General features: G+C 41.2%; 1 protein-coding gene and 1 long non-coding RNA gene across 5 annotated transcripts in view; one reads left to right on the forward strand and one right to left on the reverse strand.

The window, feature by feature from the left end:
• The window catches only part of Uif (sushi, von Willebrand factor type A, EGF and pentraxin domain-containing protein uif), a 36,380-nt gene that overhangs the window by 8,355 nt on the left and 4,433 nt on the right, over positions 1-23,592 (reverse strand). For all 4 annotated transcript variants that reach the window (XM_083098581.1, XM_083098588.1, XM_083098563.1 and 1 more), the window contains exons 2-22: positions 16,802-16,877; positions 14,908-14,941; positions 10,594-10,675; positions 10,207-10,373; positions 8,899-9,039; positions 8,580-8,809; positions 8,103-8,456; positions 7,484-7,858; positions 7,236-7,404; positions 6,645-7,007; positions 6,370-6,552; positions 6,100-6,276; positions 5,838-6,040; positions 5,136-5,759; positions 4,897-5,020; positions 3,416-4,738; positions 2,653-3,105; positions 2,349-2,566; positions 1,967-2,219; positions 1,038-1,879; positions 59-942 (exon numbers count right to left, since the gene is read on the reverse strand). In XM_083098581.1, coding sequence (XP_082954707.1) covers positions 59-942; positions 1,038-1,879; positions 1,967-2,219; positions 2,349-2,566; positions 2,653-3,105; positions 3,416-4,738; positions 4,897-5,020; positions 5,136-5,759; positions 5,838-6,040; positions 6,100-6,276; positions 6,370-6,552; positions 6,645-7,007; positions 7,236-7,404; positions 7,484-7,858; positions 8,103-8,456; positions 8,580-8,809; positions 8,899-9,039; positions 10,207-10,373; positions 10,594-10,675; positions 14,908-14,941; positions 16,802-16,873 — 7,271 coding nt within the window. In that variant the 5' untranslated portion in view covers positions 16,874-16,877. The remainder of the gene's footprint in view (positions 1-58; positions 943-1,037; positions 1,880-1,966; positions 2,220-2,348; positions 2,567-2,652; positions 3,106-3,415; positions 4,739-4,896; positions 5,021-5,135; positions 5,760-5,837; positions 6,041-6,099; positions 6,277-6,369; positions 6,553-6,644; positions 7,008-7,235; positions 7,405-7,483; positions 7,859-8,102; positions 8,457-8,579; positions 8,810-8,898; positions 9,040-10,206; positions 10,374-10,593; positions 10,676-14,907; positions 14,942-16,801; positions 16,878-23,592) is intronic.
• LOC145971214 (uncharacterized) lies at positions 11,110-13,346 on the forward strand. Its single transcript, XR_014438807.1, has 3 exons — positions 11,110-11,177; positions 12,671-12,855; positions 12,935-13,346. It is a non-coding gene; the product is annotated as an uncharacterized LOC145971214 (long non-coding RNA).

A 23,592-nucleotide genomic window follows, 5' to 3' on the forward strand; every position in this document is an offset into this window, starting at 1 on the left:
ATCGATACTTTTATCGGATGTATCAAAAGAAAACATTCTCAGCAATTTATATACTTACACGCAAAAGTAGTCCATGAACAAGTCTACGCATGCGGCATCGTTCTGGCACGGTCGATTCTGGCACATGCCGACGTCTATCTGACAGTAAGTCCCGGTCCATCCCTCCGGACACACGCACTTGAAGCCGCCAACCTCGTCTACGCACATCGCATTGTTCAGGCACGGATCGGACTCGCAGTCGTCAATGTCGATCTCGCACGATGCGCCGGTATAGCCTTCGCGGCAATGACAGACGAAGGTGTTGTCGAGATCCACGCAGCGATCGGTACCAATCGGACTGCAAGGGTCGCTGAGGCACTCATCGATCTCCGCCTCGCACTGCAGCCCGACGTAGCCGGGTCTACATTTGCAGACGAATCCCTCCAGCTGATCCAAGCACGTGGCGCCGTTCTGGCAAGGATCAGATGCGCAGTCATCGATCGTATGCTGGCACTGCTTGCCGGTGTAACCAGGCTCGCAAGTGCAGGTATAATCGCCAATCTGGTCAATGCATTGGCCGTTATTTCTGCACGGTTTCGAGGCGCACTCATTGATGTTGGTCTCGCAAGCTGCGCCGGTCCATCCCGTATGGCAGATGCAGTCATGACTGAAGAGCTTGTCCACGCAGATTCCGTTCAGACAAGGATTGCCCGAGCACAAGTCTATCTTCTCATGGCAGCGTTTGCCGGTGAATCCGGGCGGACAATTACAGGAGAAGTCGGCGATCAAATCAGTGCAGTTGGCGCCGAGTAGACAGGGTCGTTCGGCGCAATCGTCGGTGTTGATTTCGCAGCTCTGACCTTCCCATCCTGGCAAGCAATCGCACTTGTAGCGGCCTTGTTGAAGGGCCACACATGTCGCACCGTTGTTGCAAGGATTTCCGCTCGCTGTACATGGATTTATCTGCGAAAACGCAAAATTAAATCAATTATATTTTACGAATAAAAATACAATTCTTTATCGAATCTTTTTCGCAAAAAATATAAAGAGATATTTACAGTGATGTCGCAATCGACTCCGGTGTATCCAGACCGACAGAGGCAAGTATAATTGTTAAATCCAGGTTCGTCCTTGCACATGGCTCTCTCCGGGCACGTGTCATTGGTACAATCCGATTTCTCCTCTTGACAATTGATACCGAAATAGCCATTAGCGCATTGGCACCTGTAGCCTTGCGGTAGATCGATGCAAGTAGCACCGTTGTAACACGGTTGAGACGCGCACTCGTCAATGTCAATCTCGCAACGTCTCCCGGAGAAGCCAGCCGGACAGTAACAGTGCACGCCGTGTCCCATTGGCACGCAGAGACCACCGTGTTGGCATACATTGTCGGTGCACTGGACGGGTTTGCATTCCTCGCGACCCAGCGAACCGGGTCCGTCCGTGTACATGTTCGTGGGACACTCGATGCAGGTGATCGCGCCATGCTGAGGCTGGAAGAAATTCTTAGGACACTGAGCGCACGGAGATAGTCCCGTGTCCGAGTACATGCCCGGAGAACATTTGGGACGGCAACGATCGCGACCAGGCGCGGCTGGTTGATAGGTAAATGTGCCGGCGGGACAAGTCTGGCAATCCTTGTAGCCGCCTATCGGCGGCTCGCCGGTGTAGCTGTTTCTAGGACACTCCAGACAAGGCACCAGACCGGAAGGCGAGTACGTGCCGTAACCGCAGACCGGTATACAATCGTCTATGCTCTTAGAACCTTCTTCCTTCGTGTAAGTACCGAATGGACAGCGCAAGCAAGATCCTTGACGGTCGCTGTTCTGATAGAAGCCCTTCGGACAGAGGGTGCACTGCTTCTGATTCTCACCGCCGAAAGTTCCGGCCGGACAGTGCACTGAAAATGTATAAAAGAATTTGCGATTAAATTTTTTTAAAGACGTTCAAAGCAGGAGATCGAGAATTAAATAATAAGTTTACTTACGACAACGAGGAACATCTTTGGTATTCGTGTTCAACACTTCACCGACGCTGCACGTGAAACCTTTGCTGCTGGATGATTTGAGAGCACGAAGAGGCGGACATTGATTGCTGATCGATGAGACGTTTAATAAAGACTCGATAACTGCACTCGCATACGGGGCCGATAAATCGAAGATCAGAATCAATGTGCCGCCGCAGTGTTCATATAATTGCGTTTGACTTATTGCCGGCACGATTGCCAACACAAAGTCCATCTAAAATTTGTCGAAATGTATTACTTATAGTTTTTCATTATATTATTGCATTATATTGTTGCATTATTACAGTTACCTGTATTAGTAATGATTAGAAGATGTGAAGATTTTATACAATTTATTTCTTACCTTGAGAACATTCTCTTCGAGCAAGAAAGGCATTGATTTGATGAAAGACACGTTCATATTCACATTGAAACCAGAGCAACGTTGAGTTAAAACATTATTGATTTTCGTATAAGATTCAGCCATGAGATCCTGATACTGCGGCAAACAGGCTCGAGAAACAGCGCCATTCGCACGATAAGTTATCGAGGCTATCACATGATAATCAGCTTGTTGCGTGTCTACGGATATGAACATATTTAATTAATTATAATATATTCTTTAAAAATGTAGTTTAAAGAAATTTAAAGCAAAGATAAAGACTCACTTTCGGAAACGCAGTCGGGAACCACCGACGAGGGCGTCCACCGTTTGTTAACGTCGCATCCAAACTTCTTTTCCGATAAACCGTCCGTGAATCGGTATCCAGCTTTGCAGGTTGCTACACATTGCATTCCTTTATTTCCAGGGACACATTTTAGGCCGCCGTTAGCCGGCGGTTTCAATTCCCAATCGACGCAGGGCGTCGCCTGAACCGAAACTTGGAAGTGACAAGTTGCTCGATTGCCGCTCAAGTCCGTTGCATATACCGTGACGTTTTCAAAGCTACCGACTCGAATCATCGCACGTTCTGGCACAAAAGTAATCTTCACGGGCCCGGAAGCATCCGTGGCGTTGATACGTCTTCGTGTCTCGTTGAAATTGATGGAATAACTTTCTTGTCGATCGACCAGTTCGATGACGTAGCTTTGGGGACAGCTCAGTTTCGGTGGAGTTATATCTGGGACAAGATAAAGATCGTATTATTAATACTAATATTTGAAATTAAAATTAATATATATTATTTTTTAACATTTTAAATTAATATTTTTCTAAATTGGAATATTAATATTAATATTTTAATTAATAATGTTAATATTTTCATTAAGTAATATTGTTAATATTACCAACATTATTAATATCAATAACACATTAATATTAATATTAATAATTATATTTTAATTAATACCTTTTTATTATTAATATTAATATTAATACTGATATTTTCTTTAATATTAATATTAATAAAAAATAATAATAATATTACTAACCGGGCACGGTAATATTAATTTCGCAGATGGCGACATTGCCGTCGTAATCGAAGGCCACGTATTTCACGACTGTGTCCTCAAAGATCCGAATAGGCGTTCTGAAGCTCTGCGGCTTTACTTCCAGTCGAGCGATGCTTCCACTGTTATCAATGGCCGTTGGAACTGTGAAATTCACCGGAAGCAATTCCCCATCGGCTCCCTTTTGCACGACTATGGGTTGCTGCGGACAATTCTGGAATACTGGCGGTTCGTTGTCCACACACGGCGAGAATCCGTAATCGTAACCCAATAACGGCTCGACCACCGGTTCGTCACATCCCATCAACTCAAACTTCAGACAGGGGTTATCCATGTAGCTGACGATACCGAGGATAATGAAACGAGCCTGCTCGTATTTTGGCAGAGTGATCATCGCCAGCTCGCCGTAATTTCCTGGATCGCGCATGGTTAGAGTGAAATTCGGGTAATAGACGACATAATTCTCGCTCTCTAGTTGCTTGTAAAAGAATCGAATTTCCGTAGGTCTGCCAACAATGTCGTTGGTGACGACGCCTTTCACTAGAATCGCCTTCACTCGATAGACGCGACCGAGATCGACGGTGATGTAGGCGAAGGCCTCTGGTTTGCCACACCAGCCGGTCACGGAATTTAGTCGGACGTTTCTAGGCTCGTAGTTGGGTCGTTCGGAAGTAGCGTTTATCGCCGAGTCTGGGATTCGCCCAGAAGCGAGACCGAGCGGCTTGATGACCTTGCATTCGGGTTCGCGGATGCAGACTATCGGTCGCGGATTGATGAGGATGTAGCCAGGTCTGCTGCAGCCGAACTGCACTTCGGAGCCTTGCTCGTAACTTCGCGCTACTTGATAGCCGTCGCTCGGTCTGCCAGGGTCTTCGCAGACGGGACCCTCGCATCGTAGATTTCCAAAGTCCCAGACGCCGTTTGCTTGGCAACGCACGACATTATCATTGCGATTGGTCTGACCGGCCAACTTGAAAGTATCCTGACAGCCGAAGAAGAAAGACGATTGGTATCTGGAATCGAGATACTGGCCATATTCGGCGCCAGGCGTGGGAAGAGGTTTGCCGCAATCCACTCGGGGACAAGCCGGTTGCAAGCCGGACAGCCAGTAATCAGGTAAGCCAGGTTTAGGATCGTACACGCACTGCCGAAAAGCAGAAGACACGGTGTTGCGCAAATAGCGGCCGTTACTGCCGCACTTGAGTGTGACGTTCTGTTTGAAAGGCACTAATACACTAGCCTCGTCGTTTCGGATCACGGAAAGACCCTCGTTTTTGTCGTCCGGTAGTGACACGCATTTTGCATCTGAAAAAAGTTTGAAAGTTTTAAATTGTTATAGAAATTTATAAATATGTAATAAAATTAAACTTTTTTGTACAACATTTTATCATTAGATAATAGATACAGTATACAAATTTATATAAAATTATTTTGAGAATTTTATTTACATGTCAGATGCTTACATTGGCATTCGGGAATAGTTCCGTTCCAGGCTCCGGAAGAGGTACAAATTAGAGCCGAAGGTCCTGATAATACATAACCAAAATTGCACTGGAATCTGACGAGATCGCTAAAGTGATGCTGTTCCTACAAAACAAATGAATTTCGGAAATCCGTCTATGAAAGCTATTTCATAACAATTATTTTCGTGACAATTAACACTTATTCAAACAACCGACTTTCGTGTCATTTAATATTTTACCTTGGTCGAGAGTAATTTTCCATTTTCCGGTGACGTTAATGGAGGACACATCACCGGCACGCACGTCTTGTTTCTCTGATACAAATCGCCATCCCTTTCGCCGGTCTCCGCTTTCGCCAGATCGAATCCAGCCGTACCATTGCCCTTGTATAATTCGAAACCAGTGTTGCACATGCAAGAGTAGCTGCCGGGGCTATTGATACACTTCTGATGACAGCCGCCGTTCTTGATCGCGCATTCATTGATATCAGCACATTCCAGCCTCGTGCAGCCCATTATCTCTACCTTCATGCACGGTGCGCCGATGTATTGCTGTATCTTGAATTTTATGTAGCGCGTCTCGATCGGCACAGGCAAGTTCAGAACGGAGAGCGTCGCTTCTAAAATTCTAAATTCCACTGGCGTGCCATCCGGGTTGGTATAGTCCTTGAAGATGTCCGTCAGATCGTTCGTGTACTGAATCCGCACAGCTGACGAGTACGCGATGTTTCCGTCCAACCTGGCCACGACTTGCGTGCGGAAGCCGCGAATGATCGTCGGTGCCTTCATGTCGATCATCACCCAGTTCGTGCCCGGCTCGATGTTGTTGCCGCACCAGCCGTCGCCGTTGTTTAAACGAATTCCCTTTGGAGAGAGATATATATATAAATATATCGCACAGAAGGGAAAACAAAAGATTGATTTTTAAATTCAGCATCTTACGGTTTTTGTGTATCCATTTTCCGAGCTCGAAACCGTGATCGACTCGTCGGGAATGCCGCCGTTGATGAGCCCGAGGTCGCCGATAGGTCGACACTCCATGGTCGGTGCAAAGCCCGGCTTGCACTTGCAGGTAAATGCACCTGGATTGTTTATGCACTCCGTGGACGCCAGGTCGCATTGGCTCGATGCGCATTCGTTGATATCTACAAATATACTCGTCTCAATGTCATGAATAATTTTGTTAACGTTATAAAATCTCTACCTTCGCAAGTCGGTACGTTATCGAATCGTTGATAGGGTCCGCATTGTATGATATTTGATCCAGTTAGCTTGTAACCTCTATTGCACTGCACCCTGGCCTCATCGCCGAAAAAGTAATCTCTGTTAATATCGACGACAAATCCGTTTTTAATTGTCGGCAGCAACGGACATCTAGCACCTGTCAAAAATAAATGTCATTTTTGTCAGTCTGATTATCAATGTTGAATTAATTAACGTCCATTAGCACGTTTTATAGTAATTTACTACGCACGAGAACACGTTGGCACTTCGTCGGACCAGGTACCGTTGCTCATGCAAAGGATGACGGGATGTCCGCTTCGCACATAACCAGGTTCGCACTCGAATCTAACAATCGTACCATAACTTCGACCACCTCCGTTCAAGATAGTTATATTAGAATGAGGAGCCTCCGGCAGCGAAGCGCATTGAGATGCTGAAAAAATATGCATATTTTTTCATTAAATTTTATTTCGCGTTTTATTCTCTTAATTATTTCACACCTCAATCACAGGTAACTTTACGTACCTAAACACGATGGCTTCTTTTCCCATCTTCCGTCCGCCAGGCATGAGATCTTTTCCGTTGGTCGTCCGGAAGGAAACGCAAATCCCGCGTAACATTGATAGGTCGCCAGTCCGCGATAAGTAACATTCGAAGAGCCAATCGAGAAACCGTTGTCGATTTGAGGTACGGGACCGCAGTATACTTCCTGACACTTGGGAATATACGTAACGGACCAGTTTCCTCCGGGGAGACATTCCGTGGAGATCTTCGATTTTCCTGTGGCGAATTCTTGTCCTAACGGACAGGAGAATGTAACTATCGTACCGAAAGCTGTGTCCCGACTCGATGCTAGAGCTCCCTCGCCGGGTTGCAATGGCGGACAGTCTATAAAATAATTTTTTTTCATATTAAAGCACACAGTTATTGCATTATATGTGTTAATAAATATAATAAATTATAGTAAATATAATAAATATAATAAATTTATAATTAATAAAAAATATAATTTTTATATAGATGTTTCATTATATATATCATATAATAATTTTAATAATATAATATAATTAAAAAGATTGTTAAATGATAAATTAAGAGAAATAAAATATAATTTACCGGCAGAAAATTCAGCTTGCCACCCGGTGCTGCTGTGCAAAGCATCGGAGGCGAATCTGACGAGCATTTCTCCGCTTTCCGCAGTGAGCGTGATCTTAGGTCGAGTGTTAGAGGTGAAACCGTTTCCGGAATGTAAGCGCAGACCGTTCGTGTTGGAACCATCGTATATCTGTCAATTTCGCGAGAGAAAATGAAAGTTAACGATTCCGCGAAACTTTTTCATTTATATAACGTGATTACGATCTTACCTGCACGTAGTCAGTCTTGTGAACGTCGAAACTGAGGAATTTCAGAGACAACGGTCCTCTATCCGGATTTTTTATTCTGTACAAACATTCCTGATTGTTAGGATAATCGTTGAGACCGTAAGAAGGCGACTGAACCGTGCCGTTTCTCGCGATAATCGTAGCCTTGCAGCCTTGCGTGAAGCGAATGCTAAACCCACGCCTAGAATCGCCGAGACTCGTTTTAAAATACAAATACAAGTTGCTTCCGGTGGACATGATCACTGTCGGATTGTCCTCTGATTTTCCTGTGAGGCGCGCGATTGGTCGGCTCATGGGCGAATCTCCGTCCCTGACAAGAATATAATCCCGATTCATCTCGAGATCCAAGTCCTCGATCTAGAAACGAGAAAATCAAATGCAATGAAAATAAATTAAATAATAATGTTAAATTCTTCAATGTCGCCAGTAGATAAAATAAAAGACGTAAGTTGAATCGACCACACTGGCAAATTTATTGATTGGTAATATATCACAATGAAATTAAATAAATATTAAATAAATATTAAATAAAAATTAAATTAAATAAATTAAAATAAATTAAAATAAAAATAAGTCAGATGTGTAAGAAACTTTAGGTTACCTCCACAGACATTATGCGTCCTGGCTGAGCCTGCAAGATGTACAGGCACTCGAGTCCTCCAGGATAATTCTGCGGATATCCTGGAGAAGTGAGCACCTGTCCTTGCGGCGTCGCCCTTAGAATTCCGCCGCAAGTCTGTGGCTCGGTTTTCCAGGAAGCTCGGAAGCCCTTCCTCTCCACCGAAGCGTCGGTGCTAAACTTGATAATCATAAAGTTCGAGGCCGAGACGAAGAGTTTGTTGCTGAGTTCCTGTTTGCCGGAAAGAGTCGCCAGATTTACGGACTTCTCCTCGGTTCTACCGCCTACGAGGATCTGTACTATATCGAAGCTCTTCTCGGTCTCGAATTCTTGGAACTGAAACACACGAATTGGAAAAGCTCGTTTTATTCATCATTTAATAAAGAAGAAACTTTTCTGTGGCAACAAGGACTTTTCCTATATTAAACATTATCACTTTATCGAACGGGAAAGACTCACCTGCAGAAGAATATTGTGTCCTTGAGGGCCTTCGAGCGTCCACTTGCAATTGCTGAGGGGTGCATATTTATGCGGGTAATTCGGGCTCTCCACGACGTCGCCGCTGCTCGCCATGTAATATTGACAATTAGCCGAACAATCCAGCTCGTCGGAATAATCGCCGCAGTCGTCCTGCTTGTCGCACTTGAACGCCGCATTGATGCACTTGCCGTTCGAGCAGTGGAACGAACCTGCGCATGTATCACCGTCACGGGAGGATTATCGTTCCGTTCCACGCGTGTAAAGTCGGATCGCCGATTTACGCGATGGTAAGACTTACCGGAAGGACAGGCATTGGCACGACACATGAAAGGAAGAAGTGACTCGCACGTGGTCAATTCCCACGTTTGTCTGTCGTCTGTCAAGGCGGCGTCTACGCACTCGCCCGAGTGTGGATTCGGTTGCCTCGGAGCCCAGAAACCTATATTATTTTCACGTGATTTAATTTTAAAATATTTAAAAAAAATAATTTTAACGTCAATTTAATTTTTAAAATATTTAACGTCAATTTAATTTTTAAAATATTTAACGTCAATTTAATTTTTGAAATATTTTAGTCTAAAAAACTTTGGTTTCTCTCTCTCATAAACTGTAATTAAACCATATATGATTAATTAAATAATTTTAATAATAACGTTAAGAATGCAAATATGTTTCGAATGATATATGTTTCCAGCACTGTGTATCAAATTACTTCATATTTGTTACGTTAGTTGGTGATTATATCCGTTGCTAACCACTGGTTTTCAGCGCTTAATTAATAGTGAGGTTTAGTGGTGCGGACGATGAGTAAATGTTCTAGAAGGGGAAGTTAGTCTGTGTAGCAAACGGACACACAAAGCAACAACGTCTGGGCATTGTTGTGGGAAAAGTGTGTCTTCGTGCCGCGTACGCGAGTTCCGTGTTTCCGTGACCCTGATAGAAACACTGGCCCTGCGAGTATGTGTAGAGTTTTGAGTGAAACGTTCGCATCAGCCACTTAATTTCATAATACGTTCGTAATAAGCTTGAAAACTTTTACTAAAATAATAAAATTCTTATATTATGTTATTTCTTACGTTACATTTTTTAAAATTATTTATTATGGAAATGAATAATTTCTTTTCTGAGTAATAATTATCATGGTTTTCAAAAAAATGACATTATTTTAATAATAAAAGGTAAAGAGAAATATATTATAAGATGCATCATAATTAACGTATCTTGTATCACAAATATTTTAACCGATTTCAAATGACTGATTTCTTCTCGAAAACTGTATTTCTTCAATCAATAGACTTAAGTAGACTTTAAAAATGTTAAGAATGTTAAATATTTATCTTGCTTCAGGATTCTTATTTTCTTTACTTCGAGAGTAGGACTTGCAAACCGCATCGCATTGCGCGGAATATCGGTCAAGGTCTCTTAAGAGCAGTCGATCGTTAATGGCAAAGAGATGGCTGCGCGCTCGGGCAAGAGCGAGAGAGAGAGAGAGAAAGAGGGATAAAAAAAGAAGGCAGAAGAGTAACTGCAGGATGCGTTCGGTTACGGGATCCATTCGCGCAGAATCCGCTCGTCTGCACATCGAAACGGAACTGCGGATACGAACCGGCGTACTGAGAGACGAGCATTCCCGCAGCTGATTCGAGTGTGTTGGTCCGTAAATCGTCGAGCGAAGCGAGACCTAGCCAGTAATGATCCAAATGCCGGCCGATCATGCTCGCCGACATGTTGTTCTCGCTGTACGACTCGACCACCATCAGGTCGCTTCCGTATCTGCAATGGACCGTCCGTCAGAATCATCGATAGTAATATCGAGCGAGAGGAACGGAATTTTTCTAAATTTTTTATTTTTAAAATAATTAAGACAACAACCAACATTATGACTTTTTACTTTTTCCAAGAAATATCGGTCGTATCTTATTAAAGTCAAACTTGATTAAAGTCAAACGTAGCAGAATTAATGAAAGGGAAGGATCGATAGTGCATGGTTTACCTCCTGCATAATTCCGCCGCTTTTTCCCAGGAATGCCTGATGTTGAAGAATTTATAACAGTGTATGCCTCGCAATTCCCATCCTGCGTAAGAAAAGATAACATTAAACTGTCTGTTTAGGTAGAGATTGAGCGCAGAGCTGTAATAACGCATCGCAATAAGAACGCAGTCTTATTTACTAAGACTGCCATTGTTTTATTTATATTACTCAACCGATATTAAATGTTCTAAAAATACGATAAAGGCTTCGTAATCTTAAGCTTTCATATATTTTGATTTATCGTAGTCGCGAGATTTCTATCGGAAGTTAAAATTTCCCGACAAGCACGTTGCCGGGAAGCCTTATTCCGAGGTTCACAAGCGTTTCCTGAGCAACCGGATACTTTGCCCATCTTATAGTGGGGAATATACAGAAGACAGGAAAGGCGGTTAATCGGTGACCGCGCTGACAGTGACGGACACAACGGCCTCGTTCGTTTTTAGTGCACACGGTCTGCCTTAAGGGGTTGACAGTCGAGTCGAGAGGGACCTTGTAAAATAGTGACATTCCGTCTCGCGATGACGACAACTCGACGAGTTTGACAGGTTGCCTTCACCTACATATGTTCGCTCGATTACTTTAGTATTCTAGCCTAGTTTCTACCAAATTTGCCTGCTAATAGATACTTTGATCCGGTCTTAATTTACACGAACAATTCATATTTACTTGTTAAGCAAGATTCTCTTGAAGCTAATTAGAACCGCAACGTAATTTGATGCGCTTAGCTTGTTCAACTAAGAAATTGTATCGGAATAAATTTTTCTATCGATTACTAAGAGGGGGAATATATCGTAAGAAGTTTATATCCAGCTCTTGCTACGGGTAAGAACTTTTATTTCACAGCATGCCGTTCATCGTCTGGGATTGCTCTCGAGCTTCCGCGAAATTGATTCGTGTCAGTGGTTCGAACAAAGTAAACCAACTCGTTGCAAACAGAATCCTGTCTTATAATGGCAATATTGCGATTCTTTGATCGATGGAATATGTAAATTAAATGCTAAAAAAATAGTTGAAGTTTCAGTTAAGAAGAGTGTAGTTATTTTAGAGAAATAACAATGGCAGAGGCATTTATTCTTCAGTAACATTTGCAAAGTAACAATGAGAAAAAATTAATTAATATTTTCTATATTTCTATATCTATTTTATAGTTTTTTCTAGAGCTTTAAAAAACATAATTTGAGAAGTTCTAGTAATTACTTTATATGTATCATGAATGATTTTACTAGGTGTGTCAAATAATGTTAGCGTTATTTCAATCATCCTTTTATTCGTTGAAACTTCTTGAAACCAGTTAAATGCATAAACTTATTAAACAATAGGCAATATGCCATTCCATAAACTGAATATTTTCCGATCCAATTGTTATAGAGTTATCATTTTCAGACAGTTATTTTACACAATTACATTTGGACAACGTCTTTATTTTTATAAATAAGCTTATGTACTATATTCTTCTTTTATTTTTAATATATTTGTAAAAAATTCTCGTGCAATACAATTGAAAATGTGCAGTGCTTCATTGAAACGCATAAGCTGCGTCGAAAAGAAACAAGACATTACTCAGTCATGTTGCTGATGCAGTTGGCGCTGGGAAAAGACTCGATGTGACGACCTTCCTTTCTTTCAAAAGGTCAAACGGCCATATTCGCGCTACGCACACGATTCTCTCGGCGTCCATTAGCATTTCTCGTTCGGAGAATATGTGTGAAATATTATTTTCTCTTCGTGAACAGACGCGTGATATTTCAAACAACAATCGCGAAATATAGTCGACAACACGACAGCTCGTTGTAATTAATCTCGAAAAATGAAAGAGAGAAAGAGAGAGAGAGAGAGAGACGAAATGCGATAAAATATAGATTGCTTATAAAATATGGATAAATGCAAAATGACAAAATAATTGTGGAAATCTAGTTTGAAATTTAAAATCTAATATTACGAAACGTAAGACCGAAGCCATAAAGTAGAGACTGCGACAATCGAAATATTTTATTTTTTCTCGTTAACCGAATAGCTGAAGGATGATATAATCTTTTAGATCGTTGACTGGCACGCAAGTACGCGGAAAGAGACCGTCTCTGTCTTCTCTTCTTTCCAGCTGTCTGGCCGTTCTTCCGGCAAAAACGCCAGCGAGCGGCTACGAAGCACGATGGATGATCGCGTAAAAGAGCAGATGAGCGAGTGTGTTGCCGGATGTTCTACTTTTTGGAATCCCGTTCGACGGTTTGTGCTCGGTCGAGTTTCCTTCGTGCGGAAGGTAGATAACCGTGGCGCGCGAATACGAGCCGTCGTGTATTTTTAGGATCCGCTATGTGTACCACGACGATAATGATGGTGACGACGGCGACGACGACCACGAGACAAGGTTGGATGGAGCCACGATTGGATGGAAAAATAAAGAGACGGAGAAGAGAGGACGAAGAGATGCGGCCGAGGATTCACGGTTTAGGAATGCCGTCTCGTCCTGTCTCTATACAGCCTCTGAAACTCTACCTGATCCCTCGCTGATGCTCTATTATTAGGGAATTTTAACGGAGATTTTTCGTCCAATCGCATTAGATACAGCCTTCTGAAACCTGACGACGTAAAACGGGCTCATCTCTAAAACTAGAATGTTGCAATTCGAGAATACATACTCTTTATCGTAATTTTAAAGTTAGTTAGTCTTAAAATTCTTGTAATAAAATGTGATATTTTCGAAAGTCCATATAAAATGCGCGGAATGTAAAAATGTTTTATGTATGATGCTAATGACAGAGAGCATATATATCACTATCTTAACATGTTAATAGAGAAATATTTATGTAAATAAAGAGTTACGTATAAAATAGTTTTCATTTCGATCATCGGTTCAACGTAACATATTATATTAACATATTGCTTGTGCAACATATTGCTCTGCAAGTCTTACTTTTCAAAATTAAAATTCTACTTTTAATCTCTAAACATACATCCATATCCGACATTAAGCGGATTATTTTATTTTGTAGCTATGTTTATATTAATTAATTAATCGTACATTACGATATATCTGTCCTAAATAATTTCTCGTTTACTCGACAGGCGTTTTTATTACGTCTCGATACGCAGTCGCTATAGAGACGTGATCAAACAAGAAGCGTAGATTATCCGAGATATGAGAAAAATAGAAAACACACTTATGCGGAAGAAAATGGCACTTGCAATTTTTCAAACGCACGCGACGACTTATGGCTAACGACCGACCGGTCCCATATGGTACGTGCAACCTACTTAATTGCATCGGCGAGTAACGAGGAAAAGTGGAACAGTGGCGTTACGAATGGCCGAACTCTTATCCCCATTGTCTCTCACTGAGATTTATTTATCGGACACGCGCGCGCCTCATTTTCGAGATTCTCGTGCGGCAGGCGCGACGTATAATTGCCGGCTTGAATTTGCGATTCAAAGCGTCTCCGTGCGATTTAAATGTACGTAACGACGCGGCCTAGTAAAAAAGAATCCCCTCATTTGCAACCGTATATCCGTTGACTGCGCGAAAGCAATTTTCCACACACGACACGAGAGAACTCGATCCCGCAAATTGAAAATATTCGAGCGAAGCGAGAGAATTTCAATGAGAAATCTTTCTCACAAATTATTACTTGATAGTAATTATTCTGGGAAAATGAGCCCAAAGTTACCATTTTAATAGAATCGTGTTTTGTTCCCTCGCAGAGCGAGTGCTACTTTCTTCGACAGTCGCGTGATTTGTCTTTCCCATAGTTATCCGAACTGCATGTCATTAGCCGTAATAGATTCTTACCCTAACGCAATAATCTTGAAAATCACTGTACGCATTTTAGTTACGTGCTGCGTTGTTCTCTCGTAATCCGCGAAAGCTCTAATATTTATCGGAGATCGATCGTGAAAGTAAGAGTCGCCTAATCCTTAGACTGGCCGGTGCTTCGACGATGGCGATTTCTACGGGAATTAACTTGAGCGAACCGTTCGTCAAAATAATCGTGGGGCAACTTTCACGTCATCTCGCACACGAGATCGATTCATGGGATTCTAATCGCATGTATACGAGAATCACTTCTGTCACGTAATATTCAAATTTTCAAGAATCATTTGACGCTTGCGAGGGCACATTTACGAACCCTAAAGATCTCCTACGGCGACTTAAATCATCGCGAAATATTATCATCTCTAAACCTGTCTGAACAGATAAACATCGGATGCAACCTTTTGAAAAGAAGCAGCAGAGGTTCCATGTGCGGAGTTCACGCGTCATCGGTAAATATTATTACTCACCATTTGGACAGGTGAAGACATTTGCAGTAGGAACCTGCAACAGAAATGAATCATGTTCAGTTAACGCCGATGATTAACACATCTGGCCGTAGACTAGCTGATTAATAGCTGCATTTTAAAATACGAAAAATGCATCGAATTTTTAAAATATATAGACTAAGAAACTTTCCTAAATTAACGACTAATGAAAAATTGTCATTATAATTATATCTATCAAATAGCAAAAGTATGTCAAGAATTTTCGATAAATTATAATAATATCGGAAACAATAATATCAGATTAAAATAACTGAAAAAACTTTTCTAAATCACATCAGCTAATCTTGTCAGACAAATTTCTATTGCGTTTAAAATTATGTAAACGGTGACAATTTCACATTTCATCGACAGATCAACTTTTGTTAAAGGATTATCGCGATCGTACATCTTGAATTTTTCACGATTGGTTTAGAGCTAAAAGAGTTGTAATTTCTGGATAATTTCTCATAATGCCTGTGTAATGGCACGGGCTAAATTCAGACAATGTTAGACGCCGCATTGTTATCCGGCGGGAGAAAGTGAAGACGCAATCCGTCCGACGATCTCTTCGTCTGTCTCCCAAGAGCGCGGAAAGTATCCGCTAACTTCGAGAGAGTGACTCGGACGCCCGCGTTCTCGTCGTGTACTTGGACGTCGTTTCGCATCTGTATCAGTGATATAACGGTGACTACATTCCTGAGAGAGGTGCGAGAGTTGCACCAGCTGTAGCTGCGCCCTCGTGCATTCTTTCGCAGCTCGCTGCGAAAATTGAGCCGCTCGTAATAAGCCCCGATATGCCGCTCGTGCGGCTCCATTTAAGTTCGTTCACTCGTGATACTAAAATATCACTTAAAATCTTACATTTATTAGCAATTCAATAACGATTCGCACGAGGAAAGTAACGGAGCAGCCATTAAATTTCGAAGTAATGGAAGCTCTATCAAAGGAGCTACGTGGAATATATAATGTGAGCGAGGATAGAATTAAAATCCACTTTATAGGAAGAACGTTTGAATCTTTGGTGTATCTCTAAAATTAATTTTTCACATGAATAATTGCTAAACAGGTCGCTAGTATTTCGCAAGCAAATACCTCGCTTCTCGGGGAAACATTCGAGGCGTCAAGGCATCATGCAGAAATACCTGCCTAGAAGACTCGCGCATTCTCTCCCCTCTCGCGTATCAGATCACGTTCTGCAGTTAAAATGTTGTAACTTACGTGTATAGGTGTGTGTGTGTGTGTGTGTGTGTGTGTGTGTGTGTGTGCGTGTGTGATTGAGCGGCACTCTCAGGCGCGCGCGAGCACGCTTGCGTATGAAATTCACTTTCACCTCACATATGCCACATCTCGTGGAAACGAGCTCCGGTAACTCCTGCGGAGCTCGCCACCGACATACCAATTACTTCATAACCCGCGGTTTCAAATCCTCTCTCCCCTCTAAGAATCTCTCCCGACGAAGGGTTTGTATCACGCTAGCGAGTTCCTCGCCCTAGCGTGTTTTCCTCCTGACCGCTCTCGCCTGCCTCGTGTAAGGCAGGGCCGCAATCTCTCTTGCTTCGTTCTCCGAGAGAAAATTACTCTCCCCCTAGACGCTCAATTCCTCCGTCCAATCGATGCGATTAAGTTAAAAACTGGCCGGGGATATTTTTACCGAATTTCTGGCGAGAACAACCGCGTTCTTTTCTCGAGTCACGTGAGAGAGGACGCTAAATAGACAAGCGGTTAATTTATAATCAAGCGGAAACGCGCGGCGCATATGTAATATGAGAGGATCATGAACGCCGATTATAGCCATGAATAATCGCAGTTGACTCCTAACAGTTAACGTAATGCGGCTTTCCAAGTCGCTGAAACTTCGATGCGATAAGGTGCTCACCTGAGACTCCGTTAGCTGAAGATGGCACAAGAGGACGGCGACCCAAACGGCCGCCAATTCTCTTATCAGCATATTTCTGCAACAGACAAGAAAATGTCTACTGTGAGTAGGCGTTAATTTTACGTCGGATGATTATAATTAAACGCAACAGACGCGATACGCGATAAATTTTCTCTCTCTCGAGTTTTCTCGAAAGCATTCGTTGATGATTAATGCCTTTAACGTCGAGATATTTAGCGATGCAACGCGATGCGTAATCGTGTCGAGATTTAACGATTACCCCGACTGCAATCGCAATCGCGATTAATCTTCGATTCTTTTCTCGCGTTCGTCATAATCGCGATGGAACGCGGAAGGTAGAAAGGTCTGGTATTTCTGAGCAACCCGAGTCGAATACACGCCAATTCCCATAAAATTCCTTACGGTTTCTGCGACTGAATTGTGGCAGCTGCAGCCGCGTAACCGAGTGTCGCGATAACCGTCAAGCGCCCGCGACAATATTATTGATGACGTTACGTTGCACACCGCGCACACCTGTATCCATTAACAACACCACATCTATTTCTTGTGTCACATTAGACCTAGTGTGGGGTTCACCCAAACATCACGTTCTACTTTTCCATGCGCGTCGCTCCGAAAACATATCTAAGATATATTATAGAAAATATATATAATATATATAAAATAAAGAAGATATATATAATAAAGGGAGAGTATAAGATATGTATTACAAGATATACAGGGTGAGTTTTTTATCTTGAGACATCGAAATATCTCGTAAAGTCTAAAAGATACGATAAAATGTTTCAGACAAAAGTTGTATGGTTTCAAGGGGGATATAAGATGGTGCCATTAGTTTGACCTTAAAGAGTCACCTGAAGGTCACGTGAAGGTCACCTCCAACTTTTTAAACGGGACACCCTATATGCTTTTACATATTCTTGTAGCTCATCTTGAGAGCTTTCCAAAACACTATAATTAAGTTAGTTTTCGTTAAGTACTTTCCGAATTATGAGGCTTGAAATCATTTCTTAATTTTACATAAACCGTAAAATATTTTGTAAAATATTCATTTTTCGATTATCTTACCTTAATTCTTTTATGTACAAAATAATGAGAGAAATCAATTGGTGTAAAGAAAACACATAGTTATTTTTAAGAAAAAATATGTAATTTGCAATTAACAATTACATATTTAACAACGTTTAAGGTCAAACTAATGGCACCATCTTATGTTCCCCTTGAAACCATACAACATTTGTCTGAAACATTTTATCGTATCTTTTAGACTTTACGAGATATTTCGATGTCTTAAGATAAAAAACTTACCCTGTATTTAAAAAAATAATTATCATATGAATTTTCCAAAGATACATTCTTCTGGGATAAAAGCCTCTTTGGAATAAAATCTAAGCCCGTTTAAGGATAATAATATTATATAAGGCGCTAATATAATGGCTAATGCATATACAACTTTTGTATGCGTGACCCAAGTCGCAAGCGATTGCGGCAGACGTGTGACGTAACAGCCGCATCGCGGATGAGCGAACTCGTGGGAAGCGCTGGAAAGCGATCTTACATGCGCTGCGCCTATGCACCGACGCGACGATGCACCTCGCAAATGGAAAGAGCGAGAGGGGAAGGGAGGAAGGGAGACCGGCGCAGCGACGGATCGCGAAAGTTTATTACATTTCGCGACTCACGCCGTTATACAGTCGCTTTTATGCAACCGACGAGCCATTGTCGAGGCATACGATCTGGCGCAAACTGGAGCAAGCGGCCGTGCGACTGCCTTCGCGTTCAATTAGCGACCGGGTAATTAGGGCTCCTCGGATTCGGCGCTTCCGATTGCGTCGTGGGAGCCCGCGCGAGGAACTCTTCCTTAATCGCGTAAAATCGCACGTCGCGCTTATGGAATTTCGTTGCGGGAACGAACAAGGTGCTCGGATCCTCGCCACAGGCGTAGGATCGGAAAACGCCGGAAGCTGTCAGGAAGAGAACATTAATCCTTCGTCAAGTGCGTCGGGATTAATAAGCCCTTCATTCGCGAGTCGCTTCTTCTCGTCGCGGTTCGTATCACGTCGTATCTTGCGTATCTGTCGTCGGAAAAAAGGAGCTAATTTATTTTAGATAACTGTCATCTCGTTACCGCGAACGCGATGTCGATCGTTCGAGCTGAATGCGAGGATCCGTTATGTTCGCGATCCGCAGGAAGTATCCGTTGGGACGGACAAACCACGACGAGATTACGATTACCGGCGATCGCAACTCGCGTCGTAGACAGGAAATCTTCCTGCGGTGAGCTAAACGCTCCGACGTGCCGTCACCGCCTCGCTCGATCTTCGTCGATTATAACGGTTTATCAGGGAATCCGGACGCGCGTGTCACGATTGTATGCGTCACGATCCCCCATGTATGTACGTGAATGTACATATGTATTCGCGCGAGTACGAAGAGTCACCTCGAGAAGAAAACGTCATCGATGCGAAATCGTTAAATCGTTTAATATCATCGATGTCCTTTGAATTGCTTTCGAATCTTGGTCCAAAATAATCGGCAAAGTTGAACCTGTTCACCTTCTGGCTCATGTTTATCACACTGCGGGGGTGAATGTTTTTGAAAAGTTCAGATCAGAAGGTTTTCCGAGTACAAAACACGCGTAAAATATACACTTTGCAAAACCATTAAATACAAGGCATTCCTTCGCGAGGACAAATTGTTAATTTATAATAATGGAAACTGGAATCGCGTATCCTTCAGGGAAAATTAAATGTCAACCGTCTGAATAATTCAGTAGAAGAAAGGAATTAGTTTGTGTACTGTCTATTTTTACTATGCAATTGTACATGAAATATGCAAATTGAAGGATAAGAGCGATCATAGTTACAAGGCTAATCGTCGCAGACTACCATTGGTCTTATCATAAAATTGCAAATATCATTCAATTTATAATTACCATTACACTTATACTTTACACAGCAGAAATAAAAAATAGAAATAATCACGCATAGTTTTTATAATAGAAATAATCACGCATTATTTTTAAGATCGATCGAGAAAGAAATCCGCCGAAGCTGGACCTCAGGCCGACTGTAGGTCAGCGCTAGAAAGTATTCGGGCATCCTGTTAAGAGCGGCGCGAAACGGTGCGTGTAAAAAGCGAGCAATGACTCTTACAATTAGAGGTGTGTTTGAACGTGACTTTTCTCTCTAAGTTTTCACACCGAGTGTGAAAGAACGAGTGCGAGGGATAATTCAACCGAGGCTGGGAACGGTCGTGGATTTCGTCATGTTCGATCGGATATAAAACTGTAATTAATTAAAAACTTAATTCCCCGCGAGAAAGAGAGAGAGAGAGAGATCGCGTTCTCGATAAGCATTAAAGCTTATCTCTATTTTACAATATAAATTCAGCCTCGATTCCCTGAAGGACGCGGCCAAGTATCGCGTATGCGGCGAGTTATTTTACGGTCGTAATAAATAAATTCCGATAATCTCGCGCGGGAAAAATCGCTGTCGGCGAGCGTTTCGTAAAGACTACATAAAATCGCAATTTTCTACGCGCTCGAGCGACATAGCATCGACGCGGTATCGGCTGTGAACAAATTTATGTATCCTCTCGCGCAGTGTGCCGAATAACGGTCTTCCCGTGTTACCAGGAAACATTCGCATCGCCATAATTACGATAGCGCCGCAAACATACTTTCTAACTGGATCCCGGTTCTGCTTATCTTGATACATCTTCTTACATAGCGATCAATTATATTTATAAACCGTAATGTAAAGGAGATTCCTTCGTTGGGTTGTACGCGCGTTTTTAATTACATTAACAATTGGGATATCTCGTTTATTCGCGTGCGCGTAATTTATGCAACGGCGAATCGACGTCACCGCGTTTATAATTGTGTTTTTTATTCCGTATATTTTCTCTCTTGAGTAGATATAATTAGTTTTTGCGGCTGGCTATTAAATTGCAGCGACAAAATTCCCATGAAAACGCGTTTTTAAGAATTTCTCTATCGAGTAATAACATGTCGTGCTTGCTATCGTCGATCGATCGCTAAAAAATTTATGATCTACACAATCATACTTTTACTATAATCGACGATCAATTCTGCAAAGTAGATATATTTCTCTCTTGTTTGCTGCATTTATTCTCATGCGGTTTTGCTTATTAGATATTAAATTTGAATGAAACTCTTGCCTAAAGACATGTCTGAGATGTTTGAGGAGTTATTTTATATTGTTTTTATTTATTTATATTTTATATTTTAACACGAAAATATTTTAATGATTGTCGATTAAATTAAATATGATAATAAAAATGATCGATTTCGAAATAAAGAGAGAGATTATTTTTTAAATTAAATTCTGTAAGATGAAAAGATGAAGCAGTTCTTTATAGGGTGAATACAGGTTCAAGATATGCATTTGCAATGACAAATTTTAGCGGTAAAAAATATTTCTTACTCTGATTTTAAAGAGAGCTTATAGTTTCTTCAACGAAGGTTAAGATTTACAAATTATTGTAAATTACTATTTTAGAATAAAAATATAAATGTATTCTTTGATAGACTTTGTCGTCTTGGAAAGACGACGAAAAACGTACACTAACAGATTACTTAAGATTAATTAAGTATGACTATCACGAGTAGAGTACCGCTGTGTATTGTCCGACGACCGGTGGTTTCCGCCTTCTTCAATGGACATCACCGATAACACATCCGTTCGGCGACGAAATTGGTAATCGATACCTCATGATACCGGATCTGTCACGGACGAATTCAATCCATGTGATATTCGAGATTCATGTTATCATCATCACATAGAGGGATTGTATATCACGCAACGTGTGACATTCGAGTTATTTATTCTATAATTAGCAGATATTTTTTTTCAAATAACGAAAAATAATCATATTTGATAATCCTAATTATTTCTAATTTTTTCAAATTCCTTGAATTGCGAAAAATTATGCATTAATTAGTCGCATCAAGTGTTTAATTCCCATAAGTAGAATGCACATTGTCACAAAAAAATCGAGATTCATGTTATTATCATCACATAGAAGGATTGTATATCACGCAACGTGTGACATTCGAGTTATTTATTCTATAATTAGCAGATATTTTTCTTCAAATAACGAAAAATAATCATATTTGATAATCCTAATTATTTCTAATTTTTTCAAATTCCTTGAATTGAGAAAAATTATGCATTAATTAGTCGCATCAAGGGTTTAATTCACACAAGTAGAATGCACATTGTCACAAAAAAATCGAGATTCATGTTATCATCATCACATAGAGGGATTGTATATCACGCAACGTGTGACATTCGAGTTATTTATTCTATAATTAGCAGATATTTTTTTTTAAATAACGAAAAATAACATATTTGGTAATCCTAATTATTTCTAATTTTTTCGAATTTCTTGAATTGCGAAAAATTATGCATTAATTAATCGCATCAAGTGTTTAATTCACACAAGTAGAGTGCACATTGTCACAAAAAAATCGAGAACCACAAAGTCTAAGGCAGTTTCGAAATTGATCGTTGAGTAAGATAGCAAGGATTGAATTGAAGAATTGTGGAAAGACGTCTCTCTGTCGTTACGCTTTACGTAAAGCCTAATAATACATCTGACTACAGCTCCGTGAGAATTTTTACACGCCGCTGTGCTTCTTACTGAATGGAACAACGTGGCCTGATTACCTTAGTGTTACCGTAATCGCGTTATATCTACGCGTCTTGGATGAATTGGCAAGCTCGATACTCGATGTAATAAGACTGATCTAATTTCCGGTTGTCGTCAACAGTCTTGAAAAACGAGTGTTTTCTCATTTCTTTTCTTTTTTGTACAATAGTGTACCCGAGTTGATTCATAATTTTTTATTCGATACTGTCGCGTTAAATATAAATACTTTTGTTGTAATCTTTCTGGTGATTTTGTTCAATTATTTATGCGGAGAATAACGGTTATTCGGAGAACTTGCCAATTTTCTTAAATTTACTCAAACAGGAAGCATTAGAAGAAAAGAGTTTCTGAGAAATATATATTTTTGAGCGTGGGTGTACTTCCTTAGGATCCTTTATGGGAATTCTACCTGTAAGGGAAGTTTGGGTAAATTCTTTGTGAGAAGGGTCGGGCTACGGAAGAAAGGATTATTCGTTCTCTTGTTACTGCCTTTGTCATGAACATCAGCATACGACGTTTCATCGTATAATTAAGCTCGCTTAATTTTTTTCCTATTCGTTCAAATTTATCCTCACAAAAAATACACCTGCACATGTGTAGGATATCGTTTAGAAATTCTAAGATGGCGATTACAAGCACTCGATCACCATCATATTATACGATATCGTATCATATTATATTGTTGAAATCGTTTTCACGGTGATCTGGTTAACCGTACAATAGTTGAAAGTAATATCCAATAATACGGCCGGTCGTCCAATGTAAAACGACTAGTCAGTCGACGTTTCTTTCGCGCTGCTCGACCGACGATTGTGCAAGTGCATTCCAGAGTCCTGGACTCCTTCGAACCACCTGCGGTTAAGTGTCTGCCACCGAATGATAATGTGGCACGCAGTTCGCCTTCTGTTGCTGCAGAAATTATATGCGGGATTTTGCGTGCGTTATCTACCAAGTGGCCAATTATTAACGTGCAAATCGAGTAGGATTTATTTATTTTTTGACTTTTAAAGAAAGGCCAAGTGGAACCGAAATCAGTTGCGAGCGAGCAATTTTCAACTAATTCCGCAGCCCAATCTCGTTTAATTTCTACCTTA

The sequence above is a fragment of the Camponotus vicinus genome, unplaced genomic scaffold, assembly GCF_025532165.1.
Source record: "Camponotus vicinus isolate PSW18456_S1 unplaced genomic scaffold, iyCamVici1.0 SCAF_1, whole genome shotgun sequence".
NCBI lineage: Eukaryota > Metazoa > Arthropoda > Insecta > Hymenoptera > Formicidae > Camponotus > Camponotus vicinus.